The sequence below is a fragment of the Typha latifolia genome, chromosome 3 (genome assembly GCF_019914945.1).
Source record: "Typha latifolia isolate L0001 chromosome 3, TyphaL0001v2, whole genome shotgun sequence".
NCBI classification, from domain to species: domain Eukaryota; kingdom Viridiplantae; phylum Streptophyta; class Magnoliopsida; order Poales; family Typhaceae; genus Typha; species Typha latifolia.
In genome coordinates this window covers 11,864,522-11,879,235 of record NC_133088.1, presented here as the reverse complement: position 1 = coordinate 11,879,235, position 14,714 = coordinate 11,864,522, and the positions used below count along the sequence as shown (strand labels likewise).

Sequence of the window (14,714 nt, the reverse complement as noted above, 5' to 3'; positions counted from 1 at the left end):
GAGGACCAATGCTGAATAATTGAGAGAGAGAGAGAGAGAGAGAGAGAGAGAAAAGGGACCACTAGAGTTCCCAAAGATCAAAGAATTAAGCATGGCCGAACAGTTTGACCCACCATTAAAAAGAAAAGCCACTCAATAGCTGAAGCATGCGTCGGCAAGAATGTAAAAGAATGCGAAAAGAAATACGACTCAAACTGATGGTAAATGATCACTCTGCAATTCTTTCCCTTCAATCATTTTCAGGGTAAAAAGTTATTTAGAACACAATTATGAGGCCAGCCCTATTTCTCGTGTAACTCCTCCGACAACGAGATTAGAATTCAGTTGGAAATTTTTTTTTTCTTTTCTCTTTTGTGCAGGATATCTGATAGAAATACTCATATAAGAAGCAACTTCGAGAAACAAAGTGTTATGTTATAAAGGAAGTCGGATATATGAAGCACCTTGATAGATCTCCCCCCCTATCCATGAGAGTAGAGAATGCGACCAAAAAGGAGGTTCGTTTTTCTTTGTAACTTTATCCAGGTAATCATAACTTATCCTAGCAGGATAAAACACAAGGACCCAACTTTGATACGGCCGAAGGGCTTTTTTAATCTGCCACCCTTGTTTTTTTTTTTTCCTTTCATGATGTTAGGTTGTAAGGTTCTAAGATTATCGTATTCGATAATTCTGGATTACTTTATAAGATATTTGGTGCGACTAGATAGCTATGATGGTCATATAGATTATTGTTGAGCTCATGAGACCAAGATCTGCCAATAAAAGGACGGATAAATTCAAATTTAAATCTTATCCTAGCTGAAACAAAAGACCCAGATCGCGAATACGCTATTCTAGTACAAATCTAGCCATGAAGATCTATGAGATGAGCATCCAAAGGAACAGGAGGTTGCAGCAATACTCACAGTGGAATTCTGCAATGAATAATACTGAGGAGTTAATGGACATAGTGTGGCAGAAGAGATTTTAATGTGCTATAACTCCCATCACCAAAAGATCACATGAGAGAGCCTAACTTCCCAACTCACCCCCTCATTTAACCACCACTGTATCCAACTTTGATTGCCCTCTTAAAGGCTTCAACTACAAGGTCAACATCCAAGCAGTGAAGCTGGATTGCTTCCATAAATGCCATGGCCAACGACCCATAGAGGGATTCAGAGAAAAGAGAAAAAATAAGTCAAATGAGCAAGTGAAACCTTTCTTTTCTTCTTTGATCTTTCTGCTGCGAGTAGCACTCTTGTATCTAAACTTGTGTAACCATTATTAGCTGCAATCGAGTTCACGTGGATGTCACTCCATGCACCTATCTTTTTGAGCTTTTGATATCCAGAGACAGAGTACCCTGTCATGCAAAAGCAAGAGCAACATGATGTGGAAACTCAATATGTTAGTCTTTGTTTGATATCTCCATGATGCCTCTACATATGAGTTCGGAAATGCTCATTGTATGTTTATTTAGTCTGTGGAAGAACTTATTTGAGTAATTAGTGCCTCATCTTTTATGAACCTGATTTGCATACTAAAATGCCTCTACCTTGTTAAATATGTTCAACATAAATTAATAACTACAGAGATGAAGTCAGTAGTTCAGCCACTAAAGTTGTTGTTCAAGTCAAGATCCACTTTTGCTGAGAACAAGTGATAATGAGGGAAACAATTAAGAAACCACGTAAATGGAATCAGAAAACAGAGACTAGTCAAGGTTGTAGTCCGTAATAGGAACGTAGGAACTTATATCAACATTATACAAATCAAAATCTTCCCAGAGAACAAGAAAATATACAAATCAAAACACTGTTAAACTACATCGTAAGAGATGGCTTAATAACAGCAGGATAACTTAGAAAATAATGTTATCATGCATGTGTGAACTGGAGACTGGAGTACCTTGTTGTGATCATAAGATGAACTTGCAAGAAGGCTACTGAACCCAGAAGGCATGAAGAACTGCAAGAAGATTCTCTGTTTGTTTGTGTGTGTCTGGAAAAGTATTGAACTGGACTAGATAGCAGGTGAGCTATTAAACTAGACAGCTATAAGACTGTAACCACTATAGAAATGACCAAGAATGAAAAGTAGTAATAATAATAATAATCTTCATTTTGAAGATAAGAAATGTAACTATAACAATTGTAGTCAAGAGTAGCTGAAAGTCTGTCCAAATAGGCAAAATGAGAAATATTTCTGTAGAAAATTCTTGTGAGTATCAAACTGAAACTAAATGTAATACCAAACAGTACTTAGTAATTTTACAATGTACTTCATGCATATTATGTTGCACATAATGTATAATAATGTGCTAATGTAGTCCACAGGAATCGCATGAGCTACACCTTGAAAAGAAAAGGAAGCAACTGGAGAGTCAGAACCCCAGCAGAATAATAGATGAAATTACACTTGAACAAATCGTTGTCTCATGTCAATAATAAAATTCTTTCCTGGAAATGTCTATCGTTATATGCATTAAATAGAATTTTATTTCGCGTAACATTCAATAGATTGTGGAGGAATAAATTCTAAATCTAAGATAGAGATTTCAAGAAGTATCAGCATATCAATTTCAATGACTTCCATAACATATAACATTGTCCAAGAAAGGGTACTAATGGTGAATCTGTCTTATGGTAAATAGTATAATTTTTTTAACAGGAGTTATATACATTCAGAGTTAGATTTGCAGTACCTTCAAATGAAACAACACTACCAAACTCTAGTTTTATCACTCAAACTTTTGATGAAAAAATCCCAATTTCCAAACAACTCTCTCTTTTTTCCTTCTACACTAAAAGAATATGCAGTAACCTGACCTAATTACTGCATATGCCACTCCATACAATCCTCAAAATCCAGACTACTCGCACAATCCAACAAAGCATTCTGCTGCTGCTCATACCGACAAATATAATTCAAACCAACAAGCAATTCACATATAACTGCTTCTGTTTTCTCCCTATCAGCAAAATACAATGTTTGCAGAAGTAGAACACTCCCCTTCAAAACAATCTGCTGTTGCTCAAAGTTGCGCTCGGTCTGCCACCGGATCATATTGTGAGCCATCGGTGCAAGCCAGACCAATATTTTCTCGAGTGCTTCTTTCCAGTCATGTGCAAGAGGAGCATCATAAATAGCCAAATTCTTCACATAGGACTTGAGACTCTTCCTCAAACCCATCCTTAAACTAGAAGGCAGCATTTGGTAGAGATCATCCCTCGCCTCTTCTCCAACCAGATGCGGGTAACGGAGTAACTTCTCTATGATAATTATGACATTCGCATAATGCAAAGCAAGAGCTGAACCACCAATCGTAGAGGGTGGCGCAAACATAGTCAACCTACTCTTTGGCCCAAAGTGCAATTTTTTTCCACTCTTGCTGCTCTCCCTCTGTCCCTGTTCACCGCTGGGGGGGATTAAAGTGCCTGTTTCAGCATGGCTCAGGCAACTCTCATTCTCGAAATGCTCCTCACTATCCAAAGCGGAGCTGCTCAAGCTGAGGCACTCCATGAATAGTCTCCCGGGGCTCGCCCCACAATGGAGCCGGAGTCCATCCCTTGGTAAATACTTCTTCTCAATCTCGACCTCTGTTTTTGATTTAATTGCCCCCGAATTGGGCACAATTTGCCCCGAAAGCTGTAGTCTTTGATCTGGAAAAAGGCAATGAAATCCAAGAAGCGTTTCCCCAAACACCAACCGGATGCGGGAATGGATGGCGCAGACTGCCCGGGATAATAAAAGAACAACCTTGTCGTAGGTCTGGTTCCAAAGGGATGCGTCCCGGAGGTGGCGAACATCCTGGCGCTGCCACCTGATCTTATGCTCCAACGTGCGGCGGGTTTCGTCGTTGACCGGAGTTGGGGGAAATCTTTTGGCGGATTGCTCGAGCTCCGCAAGGACTTCAAGCTCGGCGTAGAGTGCGGCGGTAGACCCAGCGAGGCGCTCCATTTTCCGGACGATGGCGTTAGCGTCAACATCGCGGGAGAGGAAGAGGAGACCAGAGGGGTTGACGTGGCCGGCGAGGAGGTCGGCGTAGACATGCTCGAAGCCGAGGAGGGCAGGGTGGGAGCAGCGTCTGCCGAGGCGAGAGGCAACGGAGGCGACGCGGTTGAGGTCGTCGAGCTTCTCGGCGAGGGCAAGGGAGAGGAGGAAGGGGTCATGGGATGAGACGAGGAGGCGGACGCCGTGGGAGGAGAAGGTTTCTGACCGGAGACGAGAGAGCTCCGAATCCGATAGGGAGCGGTAGAGATTGACGGCGCGGGACATGGCGTTGGCGACCTCGAAAGATAGTATCCCAACCTTGGTGGCGGCGCCGTCTCCGGCCCCTGGAGCCGGAGACGGCTTCTTGGTCTTCTTCTTCTTGGCGGTAGTGGTCGAAGACGAGTGGTCAAAGGAGAAGGCAGTCCGCATCTTGTGGATTAACGGGTCAGCCACCATTCTCGGCTTAGACCAAGCTAGAAGCGCGAAAAAAACAAAATCATAATTCAATTTTGGAGAGAAAATTCTCAAGATCTAGGGCTCGTTTTCAAAATTCAAAACATGGCCCTTGTTCCTCGGGATAAAAATTAGAGACCTGAAGGGCGAAATCAGTGCAAGATTCGAAATCTCCAGCTCAAAAGGACGAGAAAGAAATCGAAGAAGCAGACCCAATCCCCATTCCGGCCCCTGACATCTCGATCTGGCATCCGGGGTTGAATCATCTGCTCTAGTTTGCAAAATTTGAACACCAGAAAACCAAAAATGTCTCCTTTATCTTCTTCGCTGTAGGTAATAATAAAGAGCAATAAATGGGGGAAGAGGCGAGAGCTTAAATGAGAGGGAGAGGAGGGAAGCAGACGAGAAGAAGAGGACAAGAGATGAGAGCTTGATGAGGTGGGTAAAAGAGGAGAGAGAGAGAGAGAGAGAGAGAGAGAGAGAGAGAGAGAAGAGAGAAGTGGAGTAGAGAGATGAGGTTCGTTGGAAGGGTTTTTAATACTAGGCTTTTAATTTTTTTTTCCTTTTTATCATTACTTTTATTTTAAATTTCTATCGTACGATTAAAGCGATGCCTTTCGGGAAAAGGAGGGAGGATTGCCTACAGATAAGGTTGCAGGAAGTGTACGTCCTGAACCTACGTCAGCAGTCAAAACTTATATAAAAGTTGGAGAATCTGAGAAATATTCGTGCAGTCTGGGATGCGGACGATCGGAGACGTATGTTAAGGGAAAAGGATGGCAAACTTTTAATATTACTATTTTTTTTTAAAAAAAACTTTTAATATTATTTGGTAATATTTTCTCCCTTCAGCTTTTTTGACTTTAGGTTCGGTTCGGTGGACTAGTTGGTTGACATTTCTTGTCGTCCGATGATGAGAAGTCTCACCCTCTCACGGGGAAGAGTTATAAATTTGCTCTCCTTTTTAGTTTTTGTTCATATTTACATAAAATAAAATAAATATAAGTAAATTTATAAGATTTAACTAATCTTTCTTTCTTTATTAAAGTTAACTAATCTACAGGACAAATATAATTAGATTTAAAAAATATTAATTTATAATAGACTGTGATTCCTTACTCAATTGCTTGTCTCATAATTAAACATCAATAATTGTGGTGTTCATTTTAATTTGGATAGTTTAAAAGGAGAACTATATTTTGATTCCAATTCGGTTAAGCAATAGGGTGGCCAAAATGCTTTACAATTAAGTTAAGTATAATTTGTTATATTAGTTTAGCTCCTTATTAGGTAGCCAGAGTGTAAGGATGTCACTTAACTTTTCAATCAAATATCATTCTACATAGGGGAATATCGATTGGGATCTCGTTTGAATTCAAATATAAAAGTCTTACACAATTAAAATGATACATTTAAGACAGTTCATACTGAATCTCGAACCTTTTGACGAAGCAGAGCGACATAGCATACTTAGTTCAATTTTCGCAAATTATAGTTTAGATTTTAATACCTCATACATTAAACAATTTTGTTTTGTTTCGACACAATAAACACTTCATAGATCTTTGGAGCTCAAGCTTTGTCAATAGAAGTACATTAGGTTGAGAGATTGCTACATGTTTACTATCCTCAACTATACCAACTCCACCATCTATTTATCTTATTATTTTCTGTGTCATAAAAGTTATATCCACAGTCAAACCATATCAATTAAGGACCCCAAGAAAAGGGACCATTGATGATGGTCTCAGGGTGCACTTTGAGAAATATTCCTTCTAATTTAAATGGAACAAATAATTTAGTTGAAGAATAAGATAATTTATTCATGGCACTATATTTATATTTTATTTATGATTTAGAGGGGGAGTTATTCTTATTCATATGTTTTGTGTTTGGTTGCAATACTAAGATAGAGAGTGTAATAATGACCATGGATAAAATAATGTTTGGTTATTAAAATATAAATGAAAAGGGGGATTTAAATTAAATATGAAAAATATCCTTAATGTTTTTAGAAATGTACTAGTGCTTTTACTTTTAAGAATTATCTATATTCCTTCTCCTTTATTGACTAGTGATACACTTTGTCATTCTTCTGATCATGTTATTTTATAGATACAGTATGTTATTAGAAATTTGAAGTATTAAATATTCAATTTTATTATTATGTTAGTATCTTTGTTTTTACCATATGGAAACAATGTCCAAAAGGATCTACAAACTAATATTTTAGCAAGGCATATATATATACTCTTCCTAGGGCATCTACATTCGTCGGCATAAAATGTTGGCCGGCATGTATATATGGTAACTTCGACCTATGTTTAGGAATATCAATCAAGAATTTGTTTTCAGTGTGTGTAAATACTGATCAAGCAATATATACTGATTAAATTAACAAAAAATGAGCTAATGACCCCTAGAATTTACAATTGTCGAATAAAGTATTTATACCAACGATTACTTTATGCTCGACAATTGCTAAAAAAGGTCGGTAAAACTTTAACTGACTATAATATACTCGATGTTATTTAGCCCCTCTTGCGGCACATGGACAGTGTTACCTACTAAATTGCAACATTAATAGTTAGGGAAATATTAACCATATTAAAATATTCATTATAGACCAAAAATATATATTATGCTTTCAATATATGTTAAGTCGAGTCCAGTCAAGTCGAGTCGAGTGAAATTAGTTACTTAGCTTTATCTTATTATTTTAAATTTCAAATAAATCGGATAATCTGTGGATCTGATCCGCTAGGGATTTTACTCTTATAAATATAATTGGATATGTGTTGATAATAATCATCGAAGGAATCTGAGTTTAGCCGAATTATTATTTTCTTTATTTTTACCGTAGCCGTTAAATCGTATTTATCTTTCTAGGAGTAAATCATAGCCGTAAAAGCATCTCAATCTTCTAAACCCTAGCCACCTTCCTCCACCACCAGCCACCCTATCTTACGGTCGTCCACCACTGCCCTTGGCTGTCCGCCACCCTCTGACGACCGCCTCAACGTTGATTATTTACTGTTCTATCATATCTGATATTGCTCCACTATTTTAATCATAACTTTCCATCTAGATCTCTGATTGGCTTTATTCTAAAGCCATTAGATCCGAGACTTCTGAAATTACTATACCATATTTTGAGTTATACTAAATTTAGGTGGTGTTTAACAATAAACTATAAATATGTCATAAATAAGGGATTCCTAATCGATAGATAGGAGTCCATTAAATCCAAACCAAATTCAAAGGAGCTAGAACTTACAACCTTTATTAGTTCAATTCATTGACTAAAAAATTAGGTAAGAGTAATTGACCAGTCTAACAATAGGAAATATATACAAGATTTAGTGTAGGATGTGGACTCCAGCGATTTTTGCGTGTTGAATTCTATTGATTGACCCTAGGGAATTGATAACAAAGGAAGGCTAAACAGGCAGGATGATGCCACGTAAAAAGTTTTTATAGAGTATTTATAATGTGTTTATAAGCATAGCCTTTATAAATTTTCCAACTAGATGTTAACAGTTAGAAGAAGACTTTATTCTGTAAAATTTGGAAGCATCAAATAACGTGTGAAAGATTAAGGAGATAATATGTATGTATATATATATATATATACCATATTGATTCAAAACTAAAAAGTTTCTTGTTGAACATTTTATCACGAACTTTCCTCTATACCCGCCCTAGCTATGCTAGGGTTTGGCACAAAGATGTTTCCTTTCCTCCTAGAGAGATTTTCTCCCTCGACTCCACCGGAAGGGGAAGGGATAGGAGTGAAAATGGGTCGGATTAATTCTGACCTGACTCACTATCCGATCCGATTCAGATCGAATTCGGATAAAAAATTTCTATCCAATTCGAATACGGATTCGGATACGGATAGAATTTTTGAAAAAAATTCGGATACGGATTCGGATACGAGTCGGATATATTTTTCAGATTCAGATACAGATATCGGATATCCGTTTACCCGCATATTTTTTTTAAATAATTTACAGTTTTTAGTTTGCTTATTTAAATAGTAAATATTAATATTGTTACTAATAATACATTATATATTATTTATAGAGATTAATTACTCTACTTTTATAAATTTGACATACAAAAAAATTAGTTGTCGTAAAACTCTTAATAATTTTGTATTAATTATATCTAAATAAAATATTATAATTATTTTAAATTCAATCAATATCCGTTTAAGATCCGATCCTCTATCCGAAAATTATTCGTATCCGAATCTGTATCCGAATTAAAAATATGGATCCGGATATGGGTTGGGCACTGTCTGATCAGTATTCGATCCGTTTTCACCCCTAGGAAGGGAGCAGTGTTCTTCCTCCTCTCCTCTCCTTTACATCCTACATTTTATATATTTATGATTTTCTACCCTATATTTTTTATATTTATTAATTGCACCGTATGTTTTATGATGTGTATGTAGAACACTCCTTATATTAGTTTAACACTACCACTGTATATAAATTCTATTTTGTCGAGCTCAATAAGTTTGTCTATTAAAATGACTAAAATGTTTTTATTTTTCTTTTTCTTTTTCTAGGGTAGAATGATACTTCTTCTTTCACCAAAATCTCAAAACTAAAATAGAAGAAAATTATTATCCTAGAGACGGGCAACGATGAGCTACGTCTAAAAACAGTGAGCTAACAAGAGATCACAGAATGATAAACAAAGTGAGATGGAACAAAGAGATGAGGTTCTCAGATGAGAAGGTGAGTTTAGATCGAATAAAAATATTTGTATACTTTTCTTAATGTAATAAATTTAACCTAAGGGTTTGATCAAATTCAATTAATATACCTAACGTTAGGGTGTGTTCTATAAATATTTTATAAAACACAAATTGCAATTTTAAAAATATAAATCACAAATACATGAAAAATGTGGGGCATTGAATATAAATTTTCCTAATAAAACACAAAGAATATGTACGCCCATAACTTCCACTCCTTTCTGTACATGTTGAGATACTGAAACACAAATCATTTTCATCTTCTAAAATCCTCGTTTCCTAGCGCTTTCCTTTCCTTTATTTTATTCAACAAACAAGACTATTCTCTCTCTATCTATATTGTTTGGAAATGTATTTGATGAATATATCATTCTCTTTTATTAAGGCTTGCTCGCGTACACGAGTAGGTATAACTATATCGTAGCTCATGTCTGTAAAATATCGACCGATTTGGGTAACCTTTTAATAAAACCCTACGTCTACCACCGACTTTTATTATAAACAATCACCTTTGAAAAATAAAATAAAATACCACTAGGATATATTATATAAATCAATTACATCACATTTATTTTGAAGCATCGTGTCCAAATTGGTCCCCAAACCTAAGTTCACACTGTGCAACTGAAGTAGTCAAAAAGGATAGAAGTAGCTTAGCTTGACCTTCCACCCTCATCTTCATCTTCTTATATATCTCTTATTCCCTTGGATTTATTCCTTAGTGGAGAATATTATCATTTTAGGATCGACTACTCCAACACTCTCCTATCTGATGCTAACCACCACTTGGATTTTTCTTGTCTTCATATATATATATCTCTCTCTCTATCTCTTGGCCTTTTCATTGCTTAGATATGAAACCAATGTATGTTTCTTTTGTCAGGTTCTTTAGTGGGATTTGGTGCTCTGAGCTCTGAATTCAAAATGGCATATGTCATTTGGAATGTTGAAAAGAATTGAGCTGGTGGAAGGTCACAGCCATGGTGAGATATGCATGAAAGAATATGAATTAATTATATGGTAGATTCTTCAAAAAAATATTGGTCATATATGAAGAAGTTTTGTATCTCCAGATTGTGTCATCTCAATTACAATCAATAATATATATATATATATATATATATATATATATATATATATATATATATAATTTCTAACTTGTTAAGGAATTAACTAAAGGAATTAACTAACAGAATATAATTAAGCTGGATTTGGACGAGGTTTTTGTTTGCTTTTAAGGGTTTTATAGATGAGCTCAAAAATGGTTTTGGGCCCTACTTCGGTCTTAATGGATGTCACTTAAAACGAAAATATTTTAAAGATTTACTACTACGGCAAAATGAGACTTTTATTCTAACAATAATTATTTCTATATTTACTTGTATTTTACAATAAAAATATAATAATTATGAAATTACGATAAATAATCTTTGATTTAATATAAAGTAGATTGCTGAGATAACTGTTAAGAGTAAATTGACAATTGAATTAGTGTGGTATAAAATATAATTTTAAAAAATAGTATTTATATTTTAAAATAAAGTCATTTATTAGATTTTAGGGCACCTAGACAACATGCAAGTTTATATAACCTTAAGTTTGGGGCCCAAGTTGGTCAGGCCCATAAGGCTTTGGGAGCCTTGGTCCAAGTCAAGGGCTTAATAGTTATGTATAGACTCAATTAAAGTTACAGAAAGGATTTGAAATTTTTGTATGATGGCCTATTTCACTCCCAACAGCAGAGGTTTAGTTTAGTCCGAACTTAATTAGTTGGTTTTATTTTTCTAGTTTTAATTTTTTAGAGATTAAGCTTTGTTGATAAAAAATGATAAAAAGATATTTGATTGCTGAACTAGGTTAGGGGTCCCTAAACCAATTCAGGAGATCATTAAACTCAAACCAAAAAAAGCCTAGGGTTTTCTTTTTAGTTTTTAATTCATTTCTTTCTCTTTTTTTAGGTGATACTATTGCTGCGCACCTGCTGTTGCTTTACCACAACTAAAGCAGCAGCAAGTCTGCTGCTATTGTGGTGAAGCAGCAACTGGTGCTGTTGTTGAGAACCTAAGAGAGGTAGAGAGAGGTGAAATGTGGAATGTGGAAATTGGAAAGAAGTAAATAAAAAAATTGAAGAGGATTTTACTTTCATAAATTTTAAATTATTTTATATTTTATTTTAATTTTAATTTATATTTTTTAGTTATAAAGTTATAGTGAAAAATATAAAATATGAATGGCTTCAAAAGAGAAATTATATGATACTGACATTGGATGACAATATTGCAGCATTATTAAGCAAGATAAAAGATGTGTTAAATGCAACTAGTATAGAAAAAAAAATGAGTGATAGTGTCAACCGTTTGAAAAAATATTTGGCTATAAGGCAAGGAAATATAGCAGCTTGCACTAAGGAGTTTTTAAAAGTTAGAAAATAGATGTTGGCTCATCTAGTTGGCAAAAGGAATGATAAACAATCCACATAACAGAGAGAGTCAATAGTTCGTGAAGAATTGATGCATAATCCTATACACATTAATAATAATAGTAGTGAGCAGAGTGGAAAGGATAATGAGGAGAGACAAATGATGCTGACAATAAAAAAGATTAAAAATATGCCTAGAGAGAAGAAAGAGATGAGAAGAAGCATTTGTGATAATTTTTAGAGATCTAGATCAGTTCATATACAAGGAGATAGGAGATATGGGGGCAACATCTACCCTTAATAATCTTGGTGTTAGAACAGAGTCTAAAAATTTTAGATCAATGGATATATATTGTAATAACCCAAGGTTAAAAAAAAAATTCTGCACTGCATGGCACGACAGTTCGTGCCATGCAGTGGCAGTGGAGATGGGCGCCACGCGCCCCAAGCGCCGGCCCGACCAACCTGGCCGAGCCAGCTGGCGCAGTGGGCCCCTGCCGCCGCCGCCGCAGCCCCTCTCCCCACCGCTTCTATCTCTCTCTCTCTCTCTCTCTCTCTCTCAAACACCCCTTCTCTCTCTCTACCCGCTGCCGCCGCCACCTCCACTAGCGCCGGTGAGCTTCCCTCCTTATTTTTCTCTCTTTCTCTCTTTCTCTCTTTATCTATCTATCTATCTCTCTCTCTCTCTCTCTCTTTGTCGGCTTTCTCTCGGACCGCCGGACGATTGAGCCGTCGGCGAGAGGCCGGCCGCACCCCTCCCCCATGGCCCAACCTTCTTTCTTCTTTATTCTTCTTCTTCTTCTCTTTCTTCTTCCTCTCCTCCTCCTCCATCTTCCCTTCTCTCCTTTGGCTGCACCCTGCAAGGGGTGCTGGGCAGCGCCCTTGCAGCGCCTTGCTGTACTATATATAATTATATATAATTATATATATGCACAATTAGTTTAGCCTAGTTAATTTAATGTATTTAGGTTATACAAATTAAATATAATTATATCATAGTTAGTATATAGTTCTAATTATATCATGTTTAGCAAAATACCTGCAATATAAATTATTATTTTAATCCTAAGTAGGTAATAGTAATTATTAGGGTTCTGTACGTATATTCTTACGTAATTAATTGTAGTAACTTAATTCTTATTTTCTTAATTATTAAAGAGAATAATAGACAGATAAAATATATTTTAAATACACTATTAAATAATATAATTATGATTAATAAATAACAAAAACAAATATAGAAATGAAGAGTACATAATTACAATAAGAAACTATCCTTTTGTCGGGTTAATTTTAATTAATAGAAAGACTAACATATTTGTTATAAATAATTTCATATCCCGACCCCCCTATTCAAGATCCCGTGGTCTTAGCTATCGAGACGTGATCGTTATCGTAGCAGCGTGAACGAGTGGTGGTTTAGTATTTGCAGTGGTGTGAGTAGTCTTATCCCTTATACGCCTTTTTCAAATTAGGTTATAGTATATATGATGTACATGCATCTCTTAGCCTCCAACATAATTATATGATTTTATCTAAAGATGATTACAATCGAGCATATTTTATCATGCATTTGATTATGCTGATATGGGATATGAGTCCATTGGTGATATATATAGAGATGATTAGAGATGATTCTACTGTTATAATTATATACCGAGTTGATATATAGCATGAGTATGCATGTAATAGATTAATATGAGTATGCATGTGTTGACGATACAGTCGGAGACTACATTGCATCATTTTCTCTTGATTCCTATTCCACCTAAATTCCTATTATGTATTGACTTGCTATCATACTAGATATATGCATATGATCTGTCATTTAGAAGGAAAGCATGAAATGTAATTGATAGGATAGTTGATAGAAAGCGTGAGGATACCCGAGCGGGCGCGAGGGTTAGGACGCGCTTGGTAGATGATTGATTGCTCAACATAGTCGCGATCTTGTTGGCCTTACGTCCGAGGTCGTTAGTTTGTGTGCGCAGCAGACATTCGGACACATGCCGTTCGCTAGGGCATATGTGGCGAGTTATCCTCACGAGGTTTCTATCAACTATGTGGGTGCCCGGTCTGGACGGATGTTGATACCCTTAGCGGATGACAGGGTATGATTATATTTGAGATACTCCTTACAGATGGCAGAGTATGCTCTGAGCCTTCAGGCATGATGTTGAGACCGGGTACCGGATATTGACTATGGATAGTCAATATACGGTACCCAGTCTCAACATCATGCCCGAAAGCTCAGAGCATACTCTGCCATTCGCAAGGAGTATCTCAAATATAACCATACCCTGCAATCCGCTAAGGGTATCAATATCCATCCAGACCGGACACCTTTCTAGCTGATAGAAATCTCGTGAGGATAACTCGCCACATATACCCTAGCGAACGGTATGTGTCCGAATGTCTACTGTGCACACAGACTAACGACCTCAGACGTAAGGCCAATAGGATTGCGACTATGTCGAGCGATTAATCATCTACCAAGCGCGTCCTAACCCTTGCGTCCACTCGGGTATCCTCACGCTTTCTATCAACTATCTTATCAATCACATTTCATGCTTTCATTCTAAATGACAGATAATATGTATATATCCAGTACGATAACAAGTCAATGTATAACAGAAATTTAAATAGAATAGAAATCAAGAGAAAAATAATATAATATAGTCTCCAATCATGTAGTCAACACATGCATACTCATGCTAATCTATTACATGAATACTCATGCTACAGATCAACTAGACATAACATTATAATAGTATAATCATCTCTCATCATCTCTATTTATCATCTCTATTTATCATCTCTATTTATCATCATCATACTCATATCTAAGATCAACATAATTAGATGCATGATAAAAATATGCTCGACTGTAATCATCTCTAGATAAAATCATATAATCATGCTGGAGGTCAAAACATGCATATACATAATATATAATATAACATAATTTCAAAAAGGCGTCTAGGGGATAAGACTACTCACATCTGATTAGAAGACACAACTCTCATATCCGTCACATCCGGCAACCGAGCGACAACTCGTCCTAATAGGGTCCACGGAGCCTCAAATAAGGGATTC

At 36.2% G+C, this 14,714-nt stretch overlaps 1 protein-coding gene across 1 annotated transcript; it reads right to left on the bottom strand.

Annotated features, from left to right (window-relative positions):
- Positions 1-2,696: 2,696 nt before the first annotated feature.
- Positions 2,697-4,937, bottom strand: LOC140785271 (protein PSK SIMULATOR 1). The gene is made up of 2 exons (XM_073133078.1): positions 4,571-4,937; positions 2,697-4,451 (listed from the first exon to the last, which is right to left on the bottom strand). The coding sequence occupies exon 2, from the start codon at positions 4,432-4,434 to the stop codon at positions 2,818-2,820; it is 1,617 nt and encodes a 538-aa protein (XP_072989179.1). The 5' UTR covers positions 4,435-4,451; positions 4,571-4,937; the 3' UTR covers positions 2,697-2,817.
- Positions 4,938-14,714: the final 9,777 nt, after the last annotated feature.

Coding starts and splice junctions, on each gene's coding strand:
- LOC140785271 (XM_073133078.1), bottom strand. CDS start 4,434: ATGGTGGCTGACCCGTTAATCCACAAGATGCGGACTGCCTTCTCCTTT.